The sequence below is a fragment of the Talpa europaea genome (assembly GCF_964194135.1).
Source record: "Talpa europaea genome assembly, chromosome: 15".
Taxonomy (NCBI): domain Eukaryota; kingdom Metazoa; phylum Chordata; class Mammalia; order Eulipotyphla; family Talpidae; genus Talpa; species Talpa europaea.
The window spans coordinates 85876133-85903787 of NC_140083.1; the positions used below are offsets into that span (position 1 = coordinate 85876133).

A 27655-nucleotide genomic window follows, 5' to 3' on the forward strand; every position below is an offset into this window, starting at 1 on the left:
TTGATAATCATTATATTTAATAAGATTTTCTGGATCTGTCCTTTTTTTACTTAAAAAGTTGTACAATTGCACTTTTAAATACTAGAGATGATGAGTACATCTACTACTTAAGTAGGAAAGAATTTCTGTATAAATTGCTGATACTGAAGAATTAGAAAATTTGAGACCCTTAATGGCATTCTTTGGGTTTTCAGAAATTACACGAGTGGAGCAGTTAGTGGACCGTTCTTCTGAGACTCGCTCCTTTAGCTGTACCCTGGGTGGTTAAAAGGAGCCTTTGACACTTATGTCATGTTTTCCACCTGTTAAAACATTCTGGATAAGCATCTGTTTTGTTTATCAAGTACTGTTTTCAGTCAGTTTTGTGTGTGTGCAGATGTCTGTGGATTCCTCGGTGGGATCAGAGGGCACGTGGACTGTCACCAGGAGACCCCAAGAATAGCAGCAGGGATGGATGAGCAGGCTCTTTTAGGGCTAAATCCAAATGCTGATTCAGACTTCAGGCAAAGGGTAAGTCAAAGCGGCTTAATCATTTTTTTTAAAGTATGTACCACAGATTGGCCTTAGAGAGCTGGAGTAGAAATACCTAGTGATACCTGTTGAGTTTGGGAAGAAATGAGTCGAGACAAACAAATGAGGTGTTTGCATATGTTCTGAATACAGAAAGTGAGTGCTGTGATATACTTTCTGTTCTGTTTATTTCTAATTATTTGAAAGCTGTAAGGCTGACAATTGTTCCAGGGTCTTTTAATAGTAGCAGATCAGCATATTTTCTTTTCCCATGGCTTGACTTGGTCTAAACAAGTTGTTTAGCCCTCATGACAGTGCCATTCAAAATCCTGGCTATTTAGTCCCAAGAGACATTTAAATAAGCATTTATGATAGGCCATGTCTTAGATTATGTAAAATGATTACATGACGAGGAATCCATTATGAGGTACCAGGATATTTGGGATAAATATAAAAAGTTAAACATAATGTATACACCTCTCATCATGTCATGGCAGAATAATAAAAGAAGAATCTAAAGAACAAGCCTATAATTAAATTTTTAAAGACATGGACATCTTGAAGTAAAGAGTTAAGTGGAAGGAAAGGCGTTTTCTTTTTGCATCTTATAGCATGGGCTCTTTTTAATAAATGAGGTTAACAATCTTACTAAATACTACAGCAGTTTTTGTTCTGCTTTTAGGTAGTAGTAGGGGGAAAAAATCCAGTAATTCTTCAGATAGTAGTATCATGCGCTTGCCGCTGCCAGCCCTCCAGGAAGAAGGAATTAATGAAAATTGTGATTTAAATGTCTAATTACGAGATTCCTATCAAAGCAGTTAGGATACAAACGACATTGAAAGTTGATTGATCTGTAATCAGATAGCCGTCTGGGTTACTTTTATGTTTTATTTTTTGAAGTCTTATTTTTCTATTAACTTTCATCATCTGACAGATTTTTTTTTAATGTGCATGATTTTCCTTTTCAGAAAAGTTAAACCTATGCGATCTGAGTGGTTTTAGCACAGAAGTTGTTTTCCATCAGTAAGAATGGGTTCTCTCAGTGATACGCATAAGTTAAGCACTGGGGTTCAGGCTTAGTTTGATAGCCCATTAAACTAAAATGATTAATGATTAATAAGGATGAAAAGGAAGGAACCTTAAGGAATTCTAATCGTCCTGATGTTGGCGCACAAGTACTGGGAGTTTAATTCCGTTTGGTGGTGAAACAGATGACTGCAGGTTCCCTTGTCTACCCCGGCCTGCCCTCGCCCCCGAGCACTCCTGAAGGACGCCCTGGGTTCCTTGGGACATTGCTAGACAACACCTCCACTGGGTTATTTTTCAGCTGCTTGGATTCCTGTATTCCTAATTTCTAAAGATAGCTGCTGTCATTTATACTTAAGATAGTGTTCGGTTATGTTCATCTGCTCACTTTCGTGTACTTGCTCCTCTGTGGGTGGGGGCAGCTCTTGAGACCACATGCAAACCCATTCCTTTGTGCGGTTGCGTGGAGACAAGAAACTATCACCTACATAATGGTGGTCTTTTTGCTGCTGCTTTTTTAAGCTCTCACCCTAAGGAAAAAGAACTTTACATCTGGATCCAATGTATAGATGCATATGTACGTACACAGCTAAAGCCAGGTACATAAAATAAGTCATCCTTGCTAAGTGAAAGGCACTGAGATGTTCTATTTCATTTTTTCAAATAGCTAATCAAGACTGGGGGGCACAAACCACAGTCTTAAAATTTATTCCTTTAATCCTTGTTATTTCTTATTTCAAAGTTTGTATCAGTACATAGTTGCTTTAACATCATCTAGCAGTGTTTCTTGTTTCTGTGTAGTTTTCTTGGCTGCTCGAGAGTCTTTCCCAAGTTGTGGGATTACTTACTCTTTGCCACCGCGGTGTGAGATCTGCGCCCGTCGCTGACGTCCGTTGGGTAGCGCGTGTTCACGTGGTGCTGCGCCCCTGCGAGTGCGCCCTCACACTGCATGGCCTTGAGCTCGTGAGCAGAGGGATGAGAAACCTTTTCTAGAGCGTTGACCTTTTCAATATTCATATTTGAATATTCATATCGTATTAATATCACCCAAAATTCAGACCATGGGTTGTGCTCTAGTTTTTTCCTCATTCTCTTAGGAGACGCACATGATAGAGCTGAAGAACTGAAATGCTCTTATTTTCTGTGTGACAATGGATCAGGTGATGTGCAGAGTAGGTCTCGTCTTGTACACCCACCTCTACGTAGTGTATTTGCTGCCAACTCGGAAAAACGCCCTTAATATGTCACTTTCTAGCTGTCCCACATAGCACATGACACTTAGCCCAGTGCTTGTGTGTGTTTTCTCTCAATTCTGCTAATGAGGTGTGGGGAGGGGGCATTTTTTGTTGTCTCCTTTGCTATTAGGAAACAGGTTTTTAGTATCTAACAAAGGGAATTTGTCTCCAACTTAACCTTTTTTCTATGAATAATCAAAAGACACCGAGTAGAGTGTTTTAGCTATTTTTCTCCTGCTTCACTGATTTGTTATTGGTTTGCTACTCCCAGAATATTTAGGTTTGGCAAGACATCAAGGTTGACTATTCCAAATGTACTTTCTGCTTTGCAATCTTAACAGGCCGTGGCCTATTTTGAGCAGCTGAAGATTTCCCCAGACGCCTGGCAGGTGTGTGCTGAAGCCCTAGCCCAGAGGACGTACAGGTAACTAAAGTGGAATCTGTGCCTCTTAACCGATTTTAAACTTCTGTGAATTTGACAAGACTGTTAAATTTACCTGTATTTGGAAAATGTTTTCATAAAAACATTTTATGATTTGTATTTTAGAAAACCACTCAGTTAGAAGTGAGAAAATAGTGACTAATTTGACCATTCCAGGACTGACTTTTCAGTAAAACTGCTTTTGGCCTTATGCTTTGTGCCACACGGAATGGAATGTCACACAGTAAAAACTTCCTTAGGTTGTTATAATGGGAATTGGTAGTTGATATTCTTAAAAGTTGGTGAAGGAGATAATTATAAATTATTTATCTTAATTTTCACTTTTAAAGTATGTAAACATTTCATTACTAGTTTTTTGCTACTGGAACAAGGTCTTTTATTTATGTATATGCCACTAGCATCCACTTCATTCTGTGCTCACAACTATGACCCTACCTTCTGTGATACTACTTTGACGCTCTGGCCCAGAGTTTCAGGAGCAGGTGCAGATTCCTAAACTTTCTAGTTATTTGTCTTGCCTGTCCATGTCTTTTGGTCATCTAACCCATATCACTTATGTACAGGTTATTTCTCCCTGCAGTGTGACTTTCTATGAAGTATCTCTGAAGCATTCAACTTAATATTTACAAAACTAGGGCCTTTCGTGATACTCATTTCACTAGTTTATATAGTACTTAAGTTACTAAATTATGAAAAAGTACAATGGGCATAGTGAGGCTTGGGGATGCCAATTTGACAAGGTGGCAGCAGACAACTAGCCGGTCGAGAATAGAAGTAGGTGGAGGTCAGTGGTGGCTGTAGGCGTTCCCTGCTGCAGCTCAGCCGCTGTCCTTCATAGCTCCAGTGCAGTGACAGTTTCTCAGTATCTTAGTCTTACAAACTTAATCTTTGATTATATACCTTACGAGTAAAAACCCTAGCACTGGCTTTTAATTAAAGTCTTCCTGTTCGCTTTTTGAGTGCAAAATCTGTCTTGCATAATTAAGAATTCAGTGTCATCCATGATAACAATAGAAACCCTAAGGTCTTAGAAAGAATGCTAGTTAAACCTAATTTTAAAAAATACTTTAAAAAAGTACTTTAAAAAGATGAAGTTCTGTCTTATGTGTGAAATTATTTTGTTTGGTTAATTCGTGTAATCTAAAATAAAAAAGCTTCTCCATCCTGGATTGAAGAGTTGATTTTATGTATGTTTATATAAATTGTTCCATTACTAAGCCTGACCCACACCATCTTGGATGAACAGATAGTTCCCAGAGGAGCTTTGTCAGATTTTGTAGGAACAATTGAAAGTAGATAATTGGTTATTTGTCCTTGTTTTATAAGGACAATATAATGTATTTGTAAATTAATTTTCTAATTGCGGCTAGACTGCTAAGCCTGCTGCCTCTTTTGGATTTGGCTGCAATGGAACTATTTAGGGTTGAATCTGAAATACGACTTTAAGGACTATCTCTGATTTGACTCAATCTCTGCTATTCTGCCGCTGGTCGTTTTATACCTAACCTGTCTGTCGTCAAGTGTAGTGGTTGTTCAGGAATCCTAACATTTAGAATTTAGGGATGATGCCATGTGTTTGCAAAACACTGTGCTCAAGGTAGACCTTAATTTGGTTATACTGCTTGTCAGATTCAGTGGGAAAATATATAATATTGTGTAATATTTAAAAGTTCTCACTTTTTTAACATGTGGATGTGAATGTAGTAAATGAGATCAATAAGTAGAAAGCAAGGTATGGTCTACTTTGAGAAACTTTTCAGTTTTGTTATTTATTAATAATTTGCCTATGATTTGTTTTCCCAAATTTATATTCTGCTTACCCAATTTTCCTTTTTTTTCTTTTTTAGTGATGATCACATAAAATTTTTCTGCTTTCAAGTACTAGAACATCAAGTTAAATACAAGTAAGACTTTATACTGTTTTGACTACAATTTGTGGAAAGAGGCCTCTCTAAATTTTAATTAAATTAACAATTTTTCCCTCTTTGGGGAAACTATAACAAGTTGTAAATTGATAGTAAATGTCACTTATAGTTTATTGATGAGGTGTTTTTTTTTTTTTATCCCAAAGTGTTTTTAAATTGAGCTCATTAGTTACATATAAAAATCTAGCCATTTCACAAATGATAATAGGTTTCCAGCTCCTCTGGAAAAATCAGAAGATCTAGCAATGCCAACCCAGTTTTTGTACTTGACATCTTATTGAGTGGCATAATGGGCACTTATATGCGGGACCCTGCTTTAATAGACCAAAAACAATAAATCACTGCTCAGAGAACCCTTAGTTTGCCTATTGATTGATTCTGTAAACCAGACAGACATATTTCCATTTGGAAAACTGTAGCTTCCGTTTTGATTCAAAATGAACTGAACTGCCAATCAAACTTAGATCAAGATTGATACACCTGCCACTCCCACCCATAGCTTTTCAAGTTATTTATTTTTTATTTTCTTGTTTTACATCCTTGTTGTAAGGATCTAGGATTGGACAATATAGTATTTCTCCCCTCAGGTGTGGTTACCATGGCTCTCCCAATACCCCCATCTTTCTTTATTTAATTTTTCAGCATACCCCAGCATCTTTCCTTTAAATCAGTGATTAAGCATCATTAGAGTAACCTTAGAGAATTATGAGTACATTTTGCCTTTCAGGCATGTAAGAGACTATTAGTTTTTAAAACCACAGACACCAAATATACCCACTATTATTTTTCTTCTTTATTTTGAACAGATATTCCGAACTAACTGCTGTTCAACAACAGCTAATTAGGGAGACACTCATATCTTGGCTTCAAGCGCAGGTAACATAGTAATGTCACTCAGTACTTCAAATTACCAGAGATTTAAATTTCTATTTTTGCAAAAGTTTGCAACTTTACCTCAAATGTTGACTGTTTATTCTACATTTGATCCTGTCGCTTTTTTAAAAAGCACTGGTTTTCATGATCATGAGTAGAGAAAACAAAGTGATAACTTAAGATTACAGCAGTAAATGAAGCTGTCTTTCCTAACATGTTTTAGAAACTTTGGTTTTCAACTGATTTTTTTTTACTGTTGAAAAAAGGGGCTTTTCTGTGCATTTCTGAAGGTGAGCCCTTCTGTATGGATCACTAGAATTCTTCCCAGGATGTTCTTTTTTGTTCATTTTCACTAACTAACTTATAGAGCACTTGTGTTGCTAGGCCTTTTCCTTAAAGAGCAACACTTTTTTCTTCTTAAAAAAAAAAAAAATCAGGATTAGTAAAACTCTGCACATGAAACTTCTCTCTAAAAATGTGAGAATGAGCATGTTTGTTCACTTGGTAGTCCTTCATCGGACCAGTCACTTAACTGCTTTGGTGATTTGGAAACATATTTGTTGCACAGTTATCTAAATCATACTGAAATTTAGTGGGGTCTGCCTGTTAATGCTAAAATGACGGGGGTGTTTTTGGTCTTTTTGGTTTGTTTAAATTCATGGATTTCTTTGTCTGTCAGATGCTGAATCCCCAACCGGAGAAGACCTTTATACGAAATAAAGCTGCCCAAGTCTTCGCCTTGCTTTTTGTTACAGAGTATCTCACTAAATGGCCCAAGTTTTTTTTTGACATTCTGTCAGTGGTGGATCTAAATCCAAGGGGAGTGGATCTGTACCTCCGAATCCTCATGGCTGTTGATTCGGAGTTGGTAGATCGTGATGTGGTGCATACCTCAGAGGCAAGTAACTTCCATGGACACTCGGTTGTTAATGTGGGTTTCTTAGGGGATAATAGGCACCTAATAAAAGGGGCAGGAAGTCTTTCTCAGAGACAGACTCTCCTAAGAATAATTATAAATGTTCGCAATGTTTTGAATTTTGTTTTACAAAGGAACTTTTAAACTTGGTGTTTTTCACCACATTGTAGGTTGTAATTAGAGTATTAATTTAGATTTCTTTTTTAAGTAGGAAAGCACTTTTTCCAATGAATCCGTTGGAAATTTGTAGAGAAATGTAGTCTGTTTGCTGTTGCTATCTAGTGACTGAGTGAGGAAAAATTGCTTAGTTATAGTTTGTGCTTAAGAAATTAAGTCTGGGGCCTCCCCGGTGGCGCAGCGGTTGAGCGCTGGGTTGCGAAGCTCCGTGCAGCCTGTGCAGCGCCGGTTCGATCCCCAGCTGCTCCCCGGCCACCGGAGGAGGGTCCCACATGGCACGCAGACCTCTCCTGCCGCCCGCTGCTCCCCTCAGCAGTGTACTTCGGTCCTTCTGCCTGCTCTGCTCCCCGCTCTGGCTCTGGTGAATTCTCTCACCCTCCCGCGCTTCTGACTGTACCCAGTGCTTGTATAAATAAATAAATAAATCTTTTAAAAAAAAAAAAGAAATTAAGTCTGGCACTGAGGAGCAGAACAGACAGGAAACAGCAGGGATCCGGGATATGCCTTGAGCGCCAACAAACTTAGCAAGTTGGCAGTTTCTAGGGTGGGAGTTGCTGTGTACACCTCTTGAGATGGCAAACATAATTTTTCCAGGTAATACACTTTGATATAAGAAGTTTTGTTTTCTTAGGGTTTTTTGTTGTGTTATTTTTTTTTTAGGAAGCTCGTAGGAATACGCTAATAAAAGATACCATGCGGGAGCAGTGCATTCCGAACCTGGTAGAATCGTGGTATCAAATCCTGCAGAATTACCAGTATACTAACTCAGAAGTGACGTGTCAGTGCCTTGAAGTAGTTGGGGCTTATGTCTCCTGGATAGACTTATCCCTTATAGCCAATGAGAGGCAAGTACCTCTGCTTTGAAATAAAAACATGCAGAATTACAGTATGTAAAACTCACAAATTTGAAAATGTTACAACAATTTTATTCCCTCATTGCCAGGTTTATAAATATGCTGCTAGGTCATATGTCAGTAGAAGTTCTACGAGAAGAAGCATGTGACTGTTTATTTGAAATTGTAAATAAAGGAATGGATCCTGTTGATAAAATGAAACTAGTAGAGTCTTTGTGTCAAGTATTACAGTCTGCTGGGTTTTTCAGCATTGACCAGGTCAGTAAACTTATGTATAAAGTTTTGAAAACTTTTAGAACAAATAAGGGCATGTAGTAATTTAAGCATTTTTTTTTCTTTCTTTTTTACATTGGAAACTCTCCTTGAGATTATAATATTAAAACTCTGTAGTCAGAAAGCCATAGTGTTACCTATCTGTAACATTTGCCTTGGACAATAACTTAAACCATTTCTTAGAATTTGGAGACCTGGGATCTTCATTAGTTTTTAATGTAGATTTTTTAGGAGATCATGGGCATGTAATAAAAGGAACAGGAAGTCTTGCAGACTCTAGTAATGCAGCTGCTACTCTAGTCCGTGGACCATACTTTTAAGTAGCACAGTATATGCTATTACCATGACAGCACATTTTGACCAAAATTAGACTTAGTAGTTATAAATATCATGGTTATAAATATTATATAGTCATACTTTTGAATTGTTAATTCTTTGAGCTATTAGAATTTAGCCCTGAAAAGTAAGGACTTGGTAAATTAGTAATTTAGAAACAGAATTTGAAAGCTTTTATTTCAAAATTACTTATGGCAGTGATAGTTACTGAGAAGTCTGTATTTTATGTCAATAATATAGCTCTAGTGTTTCCTTGCTCATGGGTGAATAGTAACATCATCTTACATTGCTAGTAATTGTCTTAGTTTCCAATTCGAGCCTTTCTGTAGGAGAGCATCATGAGAATAATTAATGCAAATAATCTAGGTATGTGTTTTGACTAATGCTAATGTGCTCTTAGGCAGGTAATGGTAATAGCAGTTCTCTTTGCACATAGTTAAGGTGAAAATAAATAGTATAAGAAAGGAATATTGTAAATTCTTATACATAAACACATATGTAATGGAATTGTGACATTATTTATTAGAGCATATTTATTAAATTCAACAGTTTAGGGAGAAGGTTTAGAAACCACAGATCTTTTTTTACACTTTCAAAAAGTGGCACTGTCTGTAGGACTGTATTCATTAAAAATAGTTTCTTTAAAGAGGTATAGTAGGTAATAGTAGTAGAATTCAAATCATGAAAATTCCCCAGGTAAAATGATAGAATTGTTGAATGTCTAATGTTAGGTTTTACTATTGAATCTCAGGATTCATGCTAGAGTGTAGCTTTCTTCTTGGGTGGGTGACTTTACCTTGACTTTGACTGTTTACAGGAAGAAGATGTTGACTTCCTGGCCAGGTTTTCTAAACTGGTGAATGGAATGGGGCAGTCACTGATAGTTAGCTGGACTAAGTTAATTAAGAATGCAGATCTCAAGAATGCGCACGACGCACTACAAGCAATTGAGACAAAAGTGGCACTGATGTTGCAACTGCTGATTCATGAGGATGATGACATCTCTTCAAACATTATTGGATTTTGTTATGATTATCTTCATATTTTGAAACAGGCAAGTCCTTGTTGTAATCTTTTTGTCTGGCATATACATAGACAAGTCATAAAGAATTAGAAAATACCCAGAAAATGAAAATAAGTGAAAACCCATAATTCTACCTAATGATATTTACAGTAAATGTTAATGTAGTGACATCTTTTTTTTTTCTTTAAATTTCTTAGCCATAAAATAGGAATGGCTCTAAAATTCACTAGACTAACAAGCTTCAAAATTAATTACAAGATTAGGTTATTATTTCATTTTGAATTTGTGTTTATTTCTAAATATGGTACTAATTTGTTAAATATGATTCATTATTTTAATTGCACATACATCATTTCTTATAAGCAAATTTTTACAATTAAAAATTTCCCCCAGAGAGTTGCTTCCAGTAAAAGCTTAAAATATGTGACATTGGTCTCCAATATTATAACATACAGGCTTTTAAAGAATTAGTGACTTCTTCTGATGTGAGATGAGAGAACTGTTTCTAATTATATACATTGAATTAGTTGAATCAGGTCAAACTTAAAATATTTTTTTCCAAATTGAGTCTATGTGTTGCGATTATATATTACATAGTTTATACACACACTCATATGTGTATATACACTTTATATAGATGTATACCTCAGGAAATTTTAGGCAATGTAGAAAGGTATAAAGAAAGTTAAAATCACTATTAATTATCTCGCTCTGTATCTTTCAATGGATTACTGGACTTGTTTTAAAACAAAGTGAGATCATACTTTACTGATCCATAATTGGCTTCTTTGAATACATTACAAGTATCTTTAAAAATCATATTTATCTACATGTCAAATTATTTACTAGAAGTGAAATTGCTAGATTTTCAATTAGATATTCAGTATAGGAAGGGTCTGCCAAATTGCCCTCCGAAAAAGTGTTTTAAAGGATCTTAATTTATTAAGGTATTTTGATAATCAAGTTTAACTTTAGAAAACCTAATAAATTATTGCTTACTTTTACAGCTTACAGTGCTCTCAGATCAGCAAAAAGCTAATGTAGAGGTAACAGACTTTTTTTTAAGATTCTGTTTGTTTATGCATACAAGAACTGGGGTGCAGGCCAGAGGTGTGGGGGGTGAGAGGCTTCACCAGAGACAGAGTGGGGAGCAGAACAGGCAGATCCACTGAAATACACTGCTGAGGGAGACAGGAGAGGACTGCTGCGCCATGAGGGTCAGCTCCTTGGCCGGGGACCTAGTAGTGACAGGGATGAGACGTGACCTTTATACTCCAGAGAGGCCCAGTAATTGACTTCTTTTTGAACCAATGATGGTATCTGTGACTGCAATCTCCCTAAAAATCAACTTTAATTTCAAGTGCTAGCAAATCAAAGGAGGCCATCTGACATCATTTTTTATTTTTCTTCATTCTAGGCAATCATGTTGGCCGTTATGAAAAAATTGACTTATGATGAAGAATATAACTTTGAAAATGAGGTAAAAATTTTGCATTGAGGAGAAATCAGTTTTAGTTTTATTACTTAATATGTAGAGTTTTGATTATTTTAGGGTCCTATAAGAATAGAAGTATTTCAAAGATTAGTCTTTATATTGTGCCCAACCGTTAGTAAAATTAATGGGAGCCTCCTGAGCCTTCATTTTTTGCTGTTTTGTCCCTTTTTAAAACACTTTGTAGTGTCAAACTTTGTATAATGCTCACAGTATTATTGGTGGTCATATCTCAATTTGTATTTAAGTTGAGGCCCAGTCAGCTCACCTCTGATTATCAGTATCTGACAGAGAGGGAATGAGACACCTGTTTGGCCTAGTTTTAGTCGGAACTCATGGTGAGGGTTTCTAGTGAGTCAGCTTCCCACTAAACACAAGTGTCATCAAGGGCTTTATAGTGTCAGTCATGATAGCATGTTGTTGAGCTGTGTGCTGAGGAGCTCTAGTTCTTACCTCAGACATTCAGGAAACCTTGCACCGTATCAGGGTAACAGGGATGAGAGCCGACATGCTGCACACTTGGAGAGTGCCAAGCTCGTCGTCACCGTGTCTTCCACTCTGCACTGTGAGGGTGTTTACAGGGACCCTGAGAGACAGTGACCAAGTAAAGGCCCAGGTTCTCGCCAAGCCCGGGGGCCCCACCCTGGCTCCAGATGACCATCCTTCCCCGTCTCAGTGTGCTCTTTCTGGCTCTGGGCTTTGGGGAGCTAGGGCTGTGCTCACAAATATTTGTGAGCAGTAGGGGAGGGTCAGCTAAGTGTGGTGGTTTCCTATATTAATAAATACCAATTTTACAAACTAAGCATTAAATGTGTAAGGAAAGAAAACTATGAGAACAATTTATGTAGATGTTAAGGCCTATAAAGTGATTAAAATAAGAATTAAATTATATCTTAGGGTGAAGATGAAGCCATGTTTGTAGAATATCGGAAACAGCTGAAGTTACTGCTGGACAGGCTTGCTCAGGTGTCACCAGAGTTACTGCTGGCTTCTGTGCGCAGAGTTTTTAGTTCCACACTGCAGTAAGTTTGTTACTGATTATGTAACAAGTTGCTTTTATTTTCTCCCTCAATGTCTACAGTCAGTGTTTCATAGGATGAACCTGTGTTACTTAGTCAGATCTTAGGTGTGTTTCTGAAATAACGCACTTATTGGGGGGCGGAGGGAACACTGCTGTTTGGAACATCATCAAAGGATTAAGTCACTTATTTCTCCTTTTGTTACACAAATTGTAATCAAACTTTTGTCAGTCTCTGCATCACTAGTTCTATAGAACTCACTCACATCTCCTGTGCCTTGTTAGGAACTGGCAGACGACACGGTTCATGGAAGTGGAAGTGGCAATCAGGCTGCTGTACATGCTGGCAGAGGCGCTCCCTGTCTCTCACGGCGCCCACTTCTCAGGGGATGTTTCCAAAGCTAGTGCTTTGCAGGACATGATGCGAACCGTAAGTGTATTGAGCATAATTTTGAGCTTAATTTTCTATGTTTACTATAAACTAATGGGAGCTTTCTTATAGCTAGAACTTAGTAACTGTTAATACTGGGTCATTTTGATGTTGCAATAAATAAAGATACATGTCTCAATTTTTTTTCTATTCTAGTTGGTAACATCAGGAGTAAGTTCCTATCAGCATACATCTGTGACGTTGGAGTTCTTTGAAACTGTTGTTAGATATGAAAAGTTTTTCACAGTTGAACCTCAACACATTCCATGTGTGCTAGTAAGTATGCATTTTACTCTCAATTTTTGCTTTATTTCATGTATTTCGGCCTATGATCAGATAGTATTCTCTCTATAATTTGTTCTAGAACCAAAAGTTTTCCCAAACCCTTGAACACACTGAAAATAACCCCTCCCACATTTCTTTAAATTAGACCGCTTCAGTCTGTCAGTCATCTGAAACACATCCCAGAGGACCTGTTTGTCTGTGATATTATGTTACTTTTGTATACCTGGTCTCTGTCCTCTGGGAGCTAAGAAATAAAATTTTATGTGAGCAAAAGTGTTTTGTGACAATTGCAATGAAAGTCTTGAATAAGCACAAAAATAGTAAAAGTACCTCTGTTTCTTTAGATGGCTTTTTTAGATCATAGGGGCCTGCGGCATTCTAGTGCGAAAGTACGGAGCCGAACTGCCTACCTGTTTTCTAGGTTTGTCAAATCTCTCAAGTAAGTACAAAATTTCAGCTATTTTGTTTAATTCTGGTTTAAAGAATTTTTGAATTTCTGACTTTCTTGAAATTCTGAAAAATATATTTCTTGGAAATTTGTATTTTAATTTAATCTGTCTTACATTCTGTTGTTCTTTACTAGTACAGTTTTTTGGTATGAAAAATGCTTGCTCTTAAATTTGTTAGTTGAGAAAACATACAAGTATACCTTGTACAGAAATGAATAATTTTGTAAAATATATATGTAAATATTAAATAAACCAAAAAATCAACTAGTCTTAATCACGTGATTAACTTAGAACTGAACTTTTTTTTTAGTTATGTCTTAAAAGGAGAATTTTCTGTTTCAGCAACTTTTCAAGCATTATTTTTCATGTAATTGTGGTTTTCCTTTCTGTCTTTCTTCAGTAAACAAATGAATCCTTTCATTGAGGATATTCTGAATAGAATACAAGATTTATTAGAGCTTTCTCCGCCTGTGAGTATCTGTCCTTCCAAGTGAGGGGTTCTCTCCAGATATCCTCAGGGCGGCACGTGCCACAATAGTCCTTATTTTGACTTTTTCATTTTACTTTTTTCAGATAAATATTTACCGAGGTTTTTAACTTAGACGCTGACAGCATTATACATTGGCTTCTGTAGTCCGCTACCTCAGTAGCCTTTCGTTAGTGCTAATGACTGGGGGGCATTTCATTTCCACTGAATTAGAAGTTTCAGCAGAAACAAAGCTTAATGAGATAGAAAGGAATTAAGAATTGATTAATGAGTTTGTCAGTCTGCTCTCTGTGAAGCAGTTATTTCATGGAGGAGGAGAAATTCAGTTTTCAAACTATGCTCTACTTAGTACTATGATCATATTAGCCATCCCATGGCTGTTACTATTAGACTGAAGTTTTTCTGTGTAACTTTAGTCTTTTGGTAAAGAAATGTAGGTGTTGGTTGAGCTGAATGTTTTGATGTCTAGAGAGATTTAACTTGAGCTACTTTTGTAAGTCCATTTTGACTTATGCATGTTTTTGTGTAAAGCAAAATACTGGTATTGACTTTTTTTTGGTTTTGATAGACTTTATTACTAGAGCTGCCTCTTGAAATGCATTCAACATAAAATAATACTTTTGTTTTTTTAAGTAAATCAACATTTAGGATACAAAGGTTTTATTTCACTGCATGAAAGATTAGCAGTAAATTATATGGTCAGTTTTTCTTTGCCGTCACCAGTTAATACCAGTATTCCTTGAGTTTACAGTGGCCCGTAACACTTCAATATTCAGGAAGCCATGTTAGGCCATAATCCCTTATAGGTATTAGAGATTATTCATGTTTTTCAAACAGTTCATATAAATAGTAAGTTATACTATCCCTATAATCCTTTTTTTAAAAAATATTTATTTATTTATTTATGCAAGTACTGGGTACAGTCAGAAGCACGGGAGGGTGAGAGAATTCACCAGAGCCAGAGGGGAGAGCAGAGCAGGCAGACTGACTAAGTACACTGCTGAAGGGAGCAGCGGGCGGCAGGAGAGGTCTGTGCATCATGTGCGACCCTTCTCCGGTGGCCGGGGAGCAGCCGGGGATTGAACCGGCGCTGCAGAGGCTGCGGGCATCTTCGCAACCTAGCGCTCAACTGCTGCGCCACCAGGGGAGGCCCTATCCCTATAATCCTTTAGTATATAAAAGTACCTGATTCAAATTGGTTTTACCAAATGTTGACTGCTTAATAGGGTCATAAGTACCCATTTTTAGGTAAGTAGATAGGTAGGTAAGTAGGTAGGTAGATAGAGTGAGCTGTATATGAGCATGTGTGTGTGTGTACTGTTATATACAAGCGTACCCTTGTGTATACACATTATATGTCAGGGAGCTGCAGTGTGAGCCTTGAGGGACTGCTGATAGTTCCTCTCCCCTTGGTTTCTCTGAGTGCACAAATGTGGACAATAACAGACCAAATAAAAATTGGTCAGCATATGGGATGTTTACTTGTGATTGAATGAGATCTTTATTTTTCCATTTGCAGTTTTGTTTTCACACGTTCTAAAGTATATGTATGTGTATGTATTTATTTTCTGTGTGGATTTTGTTATTCAACTCTTCCAACATTCTTTAAAATACTAACTTTGTTTAGCCTGTGCACTGACATTAGCACTTCTATCCACCTCATTTTCAGCCTCACAATTTCACACGTAAGATTTTTACAAAAGAAAACAAGTTAGAAAGCTGACTAGTGTTTACTAGTGTAGTTTAACTACGCCATGACCATTCGCAGAGTCTTGTTAGGATAAAATTGGGCCCATGATCTTTTGACCTCTAATTCAGTTTTCTTTTCAATATAAGTTCCTAGGAAAATTTGTTGTTTTTCTAAGTGCTCAGTCTACTTTTTCATAACGAGTTGATGGTTACAGGTTATATTTCCTACCTCCCTTGCATTTAACTGCTTAAATGAAAGGAACTTAACAAAGGAAACCCTCAGTAAGACAAAATTTCATTCTAGGAAAATGGTTACCAGTCTCTGTTGAGCAGCGATGACCAACTCTTTATTTATGAGACAGCTGGAGTGCTGATTGTTAATAGTGAATACCCTGCAGAGCGGAAGCAAGCATTGATGAGAAATCTGTTGACTCCACTTATGGAGAAGTTTAAAATTCTATTAGAAAAATTGCTGTTGGCACAAGATGAAGAGAGACAGGCATCACTGGCAGACTGTCTCAACCATGCCGTTGGGTTTGCCAGGTGAGTGTAACTACGGTTAAAATGGTGGCATGTCTATACACACACAGAACCATTTACTTGGATCTTTTAGGTGTGGGCAAACATATCCATGTTTCCAAAACTGGATTATCTGAACTTCTAAATCCACTGAATTAGAAGTTTCAGCAGAAGAAAGGAGTAAATCACTTAACATTCTGCATTTCTGTCTTGACAACTACTTAAAACTTTAATTCCTGTCTTTTTTTGGTATAAATTGATGGTACATGTAAGGGGTTTAGCAAAAGTGTTTATACACCAATGACATATTGGGACATCTTAGCTCAGTTTTGGTACCTAACAGAATGTTCTGAGATGTCTTTAGCTTTTGCACTGTGATCACCCAAGCTGCCGTTTCTTTCTCTCTACCCATGCTTTTTATTGGCGCACAGTAATAGCATAAAAGTCCTGGTGATTGCTAATATTAAGCTACAGAGAATTGTTTTACAAAATACTTATTGCAAAAGTGAATATTAGAGTGTATTAATTTGATTCTAAATATTGTTTGCAGATTATCTAGTACTGCCTAGCCATACTATGGAGATTTTATTTCATTTGAGCCCTCTCTGGAATGGCAGTTGAAAGCAGCAGTTACAAACAGTTGTATTTGCTAAAGATGGATGTAGTCGTGACATGGAAAATAAAGAACTGGCTTCTTCATGTGACAGTTTTGTAACTTGTGACTTGTTTATGATTGCTCCATAAAACTCTCAAGGATAAGCTTAAAACTGATTACCTGCTTTTTCCTTATGTAGTCGAACCAGCAAAGCTTTCAGCAACAAGCAGACTGTGAAACAATGCGGCTGCTCTGAAGTGTACTTGGACTGCTTGCAGACGTTCCTGCCAGCCCTCAGCTGTCCGCTGCAGAAGGATGCGCTCCGGGGTGGGGTCCGCACTTTCCTCCACCGCATGATTATCTGCCTAGAGGAGGAGGTTCTTCCGTTCATCCCATCCGCCTCGGAGCACATGCTCAAGGACTGTGAAGCCAAGGACCTCCAGGAGTTCATTCCTCTCATTAACCAGATTACAGCCAAATTCAAGGTACCACAACCCTCAGGCCTCAGAGTCTCCTGACTGGAAATTTGGATGCATGTATTGATCTTTGGCTGTATTTCAGCATTTGCTTGTTGGCTTTTTTAAAAAATATGGATTACCTGAGAGCATGAATCGTGTATGATTTACCATCCCCAGTGTCTGTTAGGCTGTCTGATACAGTGAATGTGGTTAAGTGGATGTTTTAATAAAAACAAATAGTACCTGCTCTGTGCAGCACAAGAAAACGATTAGTTTGCTCTTTTAGAAAACTGTAACAGCACTGAGTACTAAATGTCTGAAGAGGTAAATAAAAAGAATTGCAGTTTGGATGCCTAAGCAGGCATTTGAAAGCGTGCTGAAAGTTGGTTGTGTATGAGGAAATTTGTATCAACCATATAAACAAAGAAGAGTAATACTTACTGCTTTCTGTGTTCCCGATCTGTTCCGAGCATCTTCTCGTCTGTGAGTGTGTGCAATCCTCTTAATAACCCTCATTATAAGGATTGTCATTTGTAGACGATGAAACTGAGACACAGAAAAGTTAAAGAATTTTCCCCAATGCATATAAAGCCTAAATACTAAGTCACATAATTAATTTGTGATTTAGTAATTAATAGAATTCATTTCATAAGAATTTAAATTTTAAAAGATTCCTGGCAGTATTTGAATGTGAAATAAGTCTGATCTCCTCGTTATTTCAACTTGAATCTTGAACTCTAAGAAATGGGTTGACCTTAATGGTCTTGGGGCTTTTGATAATGTATCTGCTATGTAGATTAACGTTCATATTTGCTCATTGTGTAAATATAAATCCCAACTAGAAACTGAGGAAATGATTTATGAAAACATGTTTTTTCTAAGCTTCATGTTAATAATATTCTCATCATTTCTGAAGTAATAATAGGTGTCTCTGCCCTGCAGGTACAGGTATCACCGTTTTTACAACAAATGTTCATGCCGCTCCTTCATGCGATTTTTGAAGCATTGCTCCGACCAGCAGAAGAAAATGACCAGTCTGCGGCTTTAGAGAAGCAGATGTTGCGGAGAAGTTACTTTGCTTTCTTGCAAACTGTCACAGGCAGTGGAATGAGCGAAGTCATAGCAAACCAAGGTGGGAATCCACGGGATGCCTGCACTGTCTGAGGAGGTCCTTGTTAAAACAAGAGCAAGTTGAAATAATTACTAAAGTTTACAGTGGTTGTGTGTTGGCCCCTAGGATGACACTTCACAGAGAGGACCTTCAGATTCATTTGTATCAATTCCTGTTCCTGAGGAGCTATTCTTTAATTGGTTCTTTAGTAGTGTAAATATGTAGCATGGTGGCGACTTGCCAGAACTGGCCTGACAGTTGGGTCCAACTGGCCTGACAGTTGGGTCCTACTGGCCAATTTGCCATTCTGAAATTAAAAATAAATGGGACTGTATAAATCAGCATACAGAATTTTGCTATATCGGAAATCCACAGGGCAAAATAACAAGATAACAGTGATTTTTTTTCAGTGGTTTATGATTAAAGTTTAGGAGCCAAATTAATATAAATTGAGGGACTTTATCAACTTTGTAAATGCCTTTATCTCGTTGGTATTGGTAAAGTGAGAACTGCAGGTTCCGTTTCTAGTTCCGTTTGAAATTAAACTCATTTTTTTTTTCTTTTCAGGTGCAGAGAATGTGGAACGTGTGCTGGTTACCGTCATCCAGGGAGCAGTCGAATATCCAGATCCAATTGCACAGAAAACCTGTTTTATCATCCTTTCAAAACTGGTAGAACTCTGGGGTAAGATTATTTTATTTTTTCATATGCATTCCCCAACCTGCTTCCTAAGACTGTTGAAATGAAATGGAAACCTCGCCTTTATACGGACAGCAGCTGGAGTTGATTTTCCCCGGTGAGAAATTAATTTTCTTTTTATACAAGATGAAACTTTGAATTTTCTTGACAGGTGGTAAAGATGGACCAGTGGGATTCGCTGATTTTGTCTATAAGCACATTGTCCCCGCCTGTTTCCTAGCTCCTTTGAAACAGACCTTTGACCTGGCGGACGCACAGACAGTGCTGGTAAGCGCCCATCTGTCTTTGTCGCCTCATGTCCTCGTGACTACTTCTTCAATGCCAGGTTGATTAAGTTTAATTGATTTTTTAAATTTAATAATTTCAAATTAGGATTCATTTATGAAAAGTTGATGGTACCTCCTGGACTTTTCGTGGGTTCTGAGTCCCTATGAAAAGTTAAACACATGGACTTCAGCTCCATCAGCTTTAATAACAAGACTTTCTCTAATAAGAGTGCGAGAGCGCCTGGCACCTTCTCTCGGCTCGACTGAGTTACTTGTTCCCACTGCTGGTTCGTTCTACAGCGCGCTGAGTGCTCTGTCCTAACCACTTGCAGTAACTGCCCCTCCTTACACGAGGCCCTCAGACTGCCCCTCGGGATACTCGGGCATCGGGCGCCTGTCCTGTCCCTTGTTTCCCACCGCCTGCAGAGCTGTATTTCATGACTGTGATGTCATTAATACAGCATTTCTGCCTCTTCTAGTTTTTTTTGTACCTTTTCTATCAACCCAACTTGTTCCATCTGCTTGTTACTATTCCTTTTCACGTCCCTTCTTTGGGGTAAATGTTAATGAACAGGTGCTGGAAAAAGAAAGAAAAGGTTGAATCAGTAACTTGAAAAGTGACCTTACTATAATTCTTAAACTTGCTTTTCACAGGCCTTATCAGAGTGTGCAGTGACACTGAAAACCATTCATCTCAAACGGGTAAACATTGGTGTTTGTCTCCTTGTTCTTGAAAGCTGTGTCTCTCATGAAAATTAATTTAGTTACCTGTTCTTTTAAAGTAGTTATGCATACAGGAACTGGGGTGCAGACCAGAGGTGGAGGGGGTGAAAAAACTCACCAGAGACAGAGTGGGGAGCAGAACAAGTGGATCCAGTGAAATCCACTGTTGAGGGGAGCAGCGGGGAGACAGGAGAGGTCTTCTGCGCCAGATGGGTCAGCTCCCTGGCCAGGGATTGAACTCAGGTCGTGCTGTGATCGCACTTAGACTTTACCCCAACGACCCCGGGAAGAACCTATTATAGTTCTTAACATATAGAAGTACTGGAAGAGGGCAGTGAGTAACGATGGTTTTAGAAGTTGGGTGACCAGCATTTTAGTGCAGATTTAATCAACTGAGGCTGGATCTAGGTTTCCTCATCTGGGAGTGAAATTTCTGTTGCCTGGTGTGTTGAACAGGACAAGAGAAATGTGCTTTATTGTCATCTAACGTTCTACCTTACTCTTTCTTGTATTTTAGTTTCTAAAGATGGTTATGGCACTGGTAATGTCCCAGGGTCTTCCCTCAGGCACCCTTAGCCGCTCTGTGTTAGTATAACCTGTCTCCTGGATTTAGAAAAATACTTGTTTACTCTTTAGCACCGGGTAACACCAAGTCATGTTACTGTGGAGTGAATGCTAAGCGCTATTGTAAAAGTGTTACATTTCTTAACTCATCTAGTCTTCACAATAACTTAAATTTTCAGATGAGAAAACGGAAGCTCATAGAAATCAAAAGTAACTTACCCAAGTTACCAGACAATTGCCGGACCCTTACTTCACATCAAGCAGTCTGGCTCGTCTGTATTGTTAATTGCAATACTGTATTATTTTTAAAAGCTTGTAAACGTTATTCCAATTTCTTTTCAAACATTATTAGAGTAAAAGAAGAAAATAACATCGTTATAATTATCTTTTCGTTTTAAGGGCCCAGAATGTGTTCAGTATCTTCAACAAGAATACCTGCCTTCCTTGCAGGTGGCTCCAGAGATAATTCAGGTAAGAGCTGTCCTAGCATATTTTCCTCTTAATTGAATTAAAGAAGCATGACTATGTAGTTCTATCTCAGTTCTCATTCGGGAAAGCTGGTTGCATTCAGCTTGATGTTTTCTATATATGTATGGAATGAATAACAAGAATTCAAACTTTAGAGGGATCTGTGAAAATGATTGAGAAAAAGATGTGTTTTTATTTTCACTAACCTTTAACAGAAATTTCATTTCCTGCCATTGTGTAGGTGACAAATCCCATGACCTGTGACTTTGCTGCTGATACATATTTTCGTATCACCTTAGTCATTCAGGTCTCAAAATATTATTTGTATTTATTCACATTTTCAAGTTATGAGTTACTAAGATAAGCCACTAGACCTTGTGATCTGAGTCAAAAAATCTTATTCTATCACATATCAAAAATATATTTGAGGGTCTCCCTTGTGGCGCAGGGGTTGAGTCTTAGCACTGTGAAGCTATCCGCAGCCACTACAGCATGACTTCAATCCCCAGCCAGGGAGCTACCCACATGGCACAGCAGACAGACCTCTCCTGTCTCCCCGCTGCTCCCCTCAGCAGTATGTTTCAGTGGATCCGCCTGTTCTGTTCCCCACTCTGTCTCTGGTGAGTCTTCTCACCCCCGCACCTCTGGCCTGCACCCCAGCTCTTGTGTGCATAAATAAATAAAATAAATCTTTAAAAAAAATTGATAACAATAGTTCATTAAAACTCATTTCCTTCATAACCCTCTGTATTGTACGGGTGCATATTTAAAACCCTCCAAGGAGTCCAGCGGTCCAGCTGTGAGAGGCTGCACATGACCTGTTCTGGAGGTCTGCACCGGGCGGTTCGTCTAACGGGTGCCGGTTATCAGTGCTGAGCTTGTACATCTGGGGCTGTATTTTGAGGCTGAGTAGCTGGAACACTATCTTATACTTTTAAAGAAACTTTTTAACAAAGTTTTTTTTATAATGGCATTCAGTTGTTTCCTTGGCAAATAGTTACCCAAATTTCTTGTCCAGTACCTCATAGCTCTCCTGAGATAGCCAAGTTTTGATTAAAACTAGAGTTAGAGTTAGAATCTTTCGTGTGGATTCTTTTTTTAAAGATTTATTTATGCATACAAGAACTGAGGTTTAGGCCAGAGATATGGGGGGGGGGGTGGATGAGAGGACTCCCCAGAGACAGAGTAGGGAGCAGAACAGGCGGATCCACTGAAATCCTCTGCTGAGGGGAGCAGCGGGTGAGGCAGGAGAGGTCTGCTGCGCCATGGGGGTAGCTCCCTGGCCGGGGATCGAACTCGTGCTGCAGAGGCTGCGGACAGCTTTACAGCACTGAGACCTAACCCCTGTGCCACCAGGGAGGCCCTTTTGTGTGAATTCTAAGAACTGTTTCTTTAAGAATGTTTTAAGTTTTTATAATGCTGTTTTACAAGAGACATTTAAAAATTGAATGGGAAATAAGGTCTCATCTAGAGTGATCATAGAATTCATTTTTATTGAATTTATGACCTCTTATTTCATGACATGCCATCTGTAAGTAGAGATATTAGTGAATATTCTCAGTTACCATCTGTCATATAGCTGTATATTTTAATGAAAAGATTGATTAGTAATTTTTCATTTAATCTTAGTGGCACATCAAAAAACTGTAATGTCCCATTTGATTTTGAATGATATTCTGCCAGATTGCTGAAGTGAAGCCAAGCTATTACATTTCTGTCTAATAATCTAATGATAAGAGATCCTCAGTTTCCCCTTTTCATATGCCTTCTGACAACACTTTCTGCAGGATTCTTTTAAGGAGAATTATCTTTTTTCTGGTCTTCTCTGCTGAGTTGCCCCCTGTATTACATGAGAACAGCCATAGCAATGTAGGTTTTTGTCCCGCTCACCTTGGTAAGCTCGGCAGGAGAGCCGTGTTCACAAAAGTAAAAATGGTCTGTGCTACAGTTGTTACATTTGAAAATGCCATATAACCTTTTTTAATAAGGAATTGTATGGGTTGATTTTGATAAATTGTAACATAAAAATACTGTAGATTTGAAGCAATCTAAATGTCCTTTGAGGGATGAATGGTTGAATAAAATGTGGTGAAAGGTCATGCTTCACTCAATGGGATATGCTTTGTTAGCTGATTTCTTCACAGCATGTAGTTACATGGACTAGGTGATGCAGCCTGCGCACCCCACTGGTGGGGCCGTGTTAAGGAACGCATGACTGCATGCACACACAGGGAATACCATTCAGTCTTCAAAAGGGGGAACTGTTACACACTTTAACATGACTAACCTTTGAGGACATCATGCTCAATGAAATGCCAGTCACAAAGAGACAAATACTGCATGATTCAGCTTACATGAAGTATGTAAAGTAGTCAGACTCTTATTATCAGAATGTAAGATGGTGGTGGCCAGAAGCCCGGGGCGGGGGGGGTGTTCAGTGGTGCAGTTTCAGTTCTGCCAAATAAAATCGTTCCAGAGAGCTGTTGCACATCAGAGTATATATAGGTAACACTGCCGTACACATAAAAACAATTAAGATGGCAAATTTTCTTGGTTTTGGTTTTTTGTGTGTGTGTGTTTTTTGGGTTTTTTTTTTTTTTTTAACAATGTTAAAAATACTATGAATTTAATACAAATGCATTTATTTTTGTTTTTCCCTCCCTGGTTGCCCAGGAGTTTTGCCAAGCACTTCAGCAGCCTGATGCTAAAGTTTTCAAAAATTACTTAAAGGTAGGTATTTGGAAAATTTACCTCATAACCGATGTCATGTTTGAGAGCCAAGAAAGGACAGATTATGGGACACTGTGTCAAATTGTAATTTGGCCAACTGCTACTTGTTTGGGGGCGCTCTTGCTCTAAACCAGCTCCTGCGAACCTGCAGTGATAGTTACTGTACTTCTGTAGCTTGAGAGTTTTCTGTACATCCCCTTTCAGCTGATAATACAGAAGGTCACAAACAGGTGAACACGGTGTGTACATGCCTCAGCATGTTGGTAGCAAACATCGGTGTGATAATTTTCTGATGTCAATAAGTAAGAAAGGTTTGGGAGAAGAATATTGAAGAACATTTGTCCATAATGAGTTGAAAGGACAGAAGTAAAATAGAAAAGCATAAGGTACATGGTTGTATCTTGTTTTGGGTTTTTTTGAATTGTAAAATGGATAGAAGTAGATTCCTCAGATTTGTCCAGTCAGGACTCTCTTTCCATTCATAAAATCGCTGGGAAAAGTACCCTCCATGTTGGTAAGAAGTACCAAGTGTTTGATATTCATATTTACAACAAAATCCACGACGCAGACTCTCTTGTCTCACCTGTCCGACACTCAGCACCTGCCGGTGGCTTTGATCCACTGGGCTCCGTGTACCTGCTGCACACAGCATGTGCTTGATGTCCCTGCCCGCAGCGCTCGGGGTCTGTGAATGAGATTACAGTGACAGAATGAGGAACTGATCTTTGTTTATTACCTTCATAAACAAATTTGAGAGCAAGGGACTATGCTCAGTTCCTTGAGAGTAGGTAATTTAATGGTCCTCTCGCTAAGTCAGTCAGTAGAATTCATGAATTACGAAGGTTTCTCATTACGTAACTGCGCCATCCTTTGATTTTGGTTCCAACATCTTCGGTTGTCAGTTTCCCCTCGTAAGTTTGTCAGCCTGAACTGGGGAGAGTCTGTGAGAAAATTGAAGTTATTTTTGATCACTGGGTGCCCTCCCCGACTCTGTTCCCCCCTTCCCAGGCGAAGCCCCGATAAAGGTCACCCTGTTACCAGCCAGCCCACCGGCTCTGGGCCGCGCTAGCTGTAAGGGCAGGTCCAGACACGTTGCAGCGGGTTGTATTGGCTGAATCTGATCTATCCAACGGCATCTTTTATTTATTTTTTTTTTTTTTTAAAGATTTATTTTTATTTATTTATACAAGCACTGGGTACAGTCAGAAGCGCGGGAGGGTGAGAGAATTCACCAGAGCCAGAGCAGGGAACAGAGCAGGCAGAAGGACCGAAGTACACTGCCGAGGGGAGCAGCGGGCAGCAGGAGAGGTCTGCACGCCACGTGGGACCCTCCTCCCGTGGCCGGGAAGCAGCGGGAATTGAACCGGCGCTGCAGAGGCTGCAGGCAGCTTTGCAACCCAGCGCTCAACCGCTGCGCCACCGGGGAGGCCCCAACGGCATCTTTTATAAAATGTCTTCTTTCCAGAGCCAGCGCCGCTGCAGTGATAAATTGTTCTAATTAGAAACAACGAAGTTCCTTTGTGTGCCTATTCCGGCATGTCTGACTGATACTCGGATCCTGCTGGGTTTTCCTCCTTTCTCTCGCTTCCTTGCGGCGGCTGCTGCTGCTGCTGCTCCACTGCTGTCGGGCTTGTGGCCGCATTCCCGCCTCTCTCTTTGTTGTCTGATCTCTCGGGATGCACTGAACAGTCCTCTGAAATTCATTCCCCTTCCTCATGATCTTCTTAAGTCTGTTGTTGACTTAAAAAGTTCATGGGTCTTGTTTGGCATTCTTCTTAAGTTTTTTATTTGTTTTCATATCCTCATCTCCCCTTTCTGGTTTCTCTTACAGGAACAGTCTTTGCTGTTTTTTCTGTTCTTCAAAAGGTCCACTTTATTAGCAAACATCCTCCTTTAGAAATCCTGCCTGTTATCCAGGCTTACCTCGAGCTTGGCCTCCTTGCAAGGCTTTCTTTTGATTGTATCGTGATAACTATGGAGGGTAGTGTGAATTCCAGTCAGTGCCTAGGACACCTTCTAGCCTACGTGTGCACCGTCAAGTGGTGAAGTGAATTTTTTCTTTTTAATCAAATAGTACATTCTTTAAGGGATAAGAGCTGCCTTTTTAAGAATTTGACTTGGATCTTACTCAAATTTTAATTTCTCATCACTAATTTTGACAATCGTACCAGTCACAAAAAAGGAATGGAGGGCCTCCTCAGTGTTGGAGCGCCACGCTGTGAAGCTGTCCGTAGCCTCTGCAGCGCGGGTTCAGTTCCCAGCCAGGGAGATTCCCACATGGCACAGCAGGTCTCTCCTGTCTCCCCGCTGCTCCCCTCAGCAGTGCTTTCGGTCCGTCTGCCTGTTCTGCTCCCCACTCTGTTACTGGGGAATCCTCTCACACTCCTGCACCTCTGGCCTGTACCCCAGCTCTTGTATAAATAAAAAATAAATCTAAAAAAAAAGGGGGGTATTGAGAACGTATTTTCCTCTAACCATTTAAATCAGAGCATTAGAGGTAATGCCATTCCTTCTGTGAAAGCGTGACTAGCACTCAGTAACTTGGAGCCATTCTGCAGACGAAAGGTACTGTCTTCTGGCCTCAGTACTAATGGGACTAATACTTTGTTCACAGGTGTTCTTCCAGAGAGCGAAGCCCTAAGGGTGGATCTTCCCTGTGCCTACTTCATGAGGAATTCCAGTTTATAATTTATAAAGAAACAATTTTTGTGTGCCATTCGCACTTGGTCTCTTTAACATTGCTTTGAGCTTATTGCAGTATATGTCTTGGGGTTTTCTGTAACATGGGAGTAATTTTACCTAAATACAGGTATGTGACAACAAGATTAGTTGCTTGCATGCCAATTCAAATTGTTCTATATAAAAAATGCTGTTAAAAGATACAGAAGAATTATTCTAGTACCTTTTTTGTTTTTACTTGAAACTTCGAAGTCCTTTATAAAGATCATAGCAAGAAGCAGGAAAACAGTGTACTTTTTTTTAATTGCTGAATATAAAACATTTGAAAATTTTCATTTTCTTCTGTGTGCAGACTCTCAAAGTATGGGGGGGAATACAACAATCGAAACTACTTTTTTTGTAGATAGCCATTACATTTCTTTTAACCGTTTCAATGCCAATGTGTATTCTACAAAAGAGAATGGTTTCATAAAGTAACTGATTTCAGAGTAGGTGCCGGCGTTATACATTTTTTATAAAAAAAAAAAAGTAATAAATTTTATGTAGTGAAATCTACAAAGTATTTTTTTTGGAGTTATTATGAGTACTTTAGCCTTATTTTCTCATCTTGTTTCTCTGATTTCCCATTTAAAGGTTTACACGGGTAAGCATGTGGACGATTCACTTAATGACGCTGCTAAAAGGTTACATCAGCAGTTGTGTTAAATAGAGTATTTTTTAAATGCACTGGAAAGCAAGCCCGTGTGAATCTGTTGGGGGGGAATCTTCTTAAATCCAGTTTCCCCTCCACTATTGGGTTCACTTAGGGTCCACTATGCCTGTGTGTCTGCGATGCCTGTAAGTAGCTGCCCACTCGGCTACTGAAAGTCCTTTCCCTGCTCACCCCGTTTTTATTCATGAGGCGACAGAGCAAGAGAAGAAATCTCAGTACACGTAGTAGTAATGGAAACTTCGGGACAAAAGCCAAGTAGGAGGGTCACTAGTCATTTGTGTGTGAGTTCTGCCAGCCCACGGTGGCTTTGCCCGCATTGTCTTTGGGGTTTCATGGATGGGCTTCATAAACTCCCTGAGATGACATTCTTAATTGTGCGCATACGTCTTTGTCAGGGTTAATTCCAGAAGAAATTTTAAACACTTTTCTTCAATCGTAGAATAAAGATACTAAACTGACAGTTGTAGAAATAAATGAGTGGAATATATACCATACTGCAACAAAAATGTTCGTAGAAATAGGTGCGTAAAAGCTGATGGTTTCCTTGAGAAGCTCCCGGTGCTGAGGGAGAGGCCTGTGTCTGATCCAAGAGTGTCCGCAGTCGAGGCGCGCTGAGCCGCACGACGTCGTCCTGAGCTGAGCTTTGTCTCCACGTGGGGGTTAAGTGGGTTCCCATAACGGCTCGGCGGC

General features: G+C 38.9%; 1 protein-coding gene across 2 annotated transcripts; it reads left to right on the plus strand.

Moving 5' to 3' along the window:
- Positions 1 to 435: 435 nt before the first annotated feature.
- On the plus strand, positions 436 to 26215 carry XPOT (exportin for tRNA; the record flags this gene model as incomplete). Of its 2 annotated transcripts, none has more annotated exons than XM_084254620.1 (24): positions 436 to 510; positions 3113 to 3195; positions 5061 to 5117; positions 5945 to 6014; positions 6691 to 6909; positions 7765 to 7949; positions 8048 to 8216; positions 9385 to 9621; positions 10599 to 10637; positions 11009 to 11071; positions 11981 to 12105; positions 12387 to 12531; positions 12688 to 12807; positions 13161 to 13255; positions 13666 to 13735; positions 15746 to 15984; positions 16755 to 17040; positions 17956 to 18145; positions 18692 to 18808; positions 18975 to 19090; positions 19744 to 19791; positions 20776 to 20847; positions 23518 to 23574; positions 26189 to 26215. In XM_084254620.1, 24 exons carry the CDS (start codon positions 451 to 453, stop codon positions 26213 to 26215), a joined length of 2889 nt encoding a protein of 962 aa, XP_084110746.1. The 2 variants fall into 2 exon arrangements, with proteins under 2 accessions (XP_084110746.1, XP_084110747.1); XM_084254621.1 differs by having other exon boundaries at positions 451 to 510; positions 6697 to 6909; positions 18698 to 18808.
- Between the last annotated feature and the right edge of the window lie 1440 nt (positions 26216 to 27655).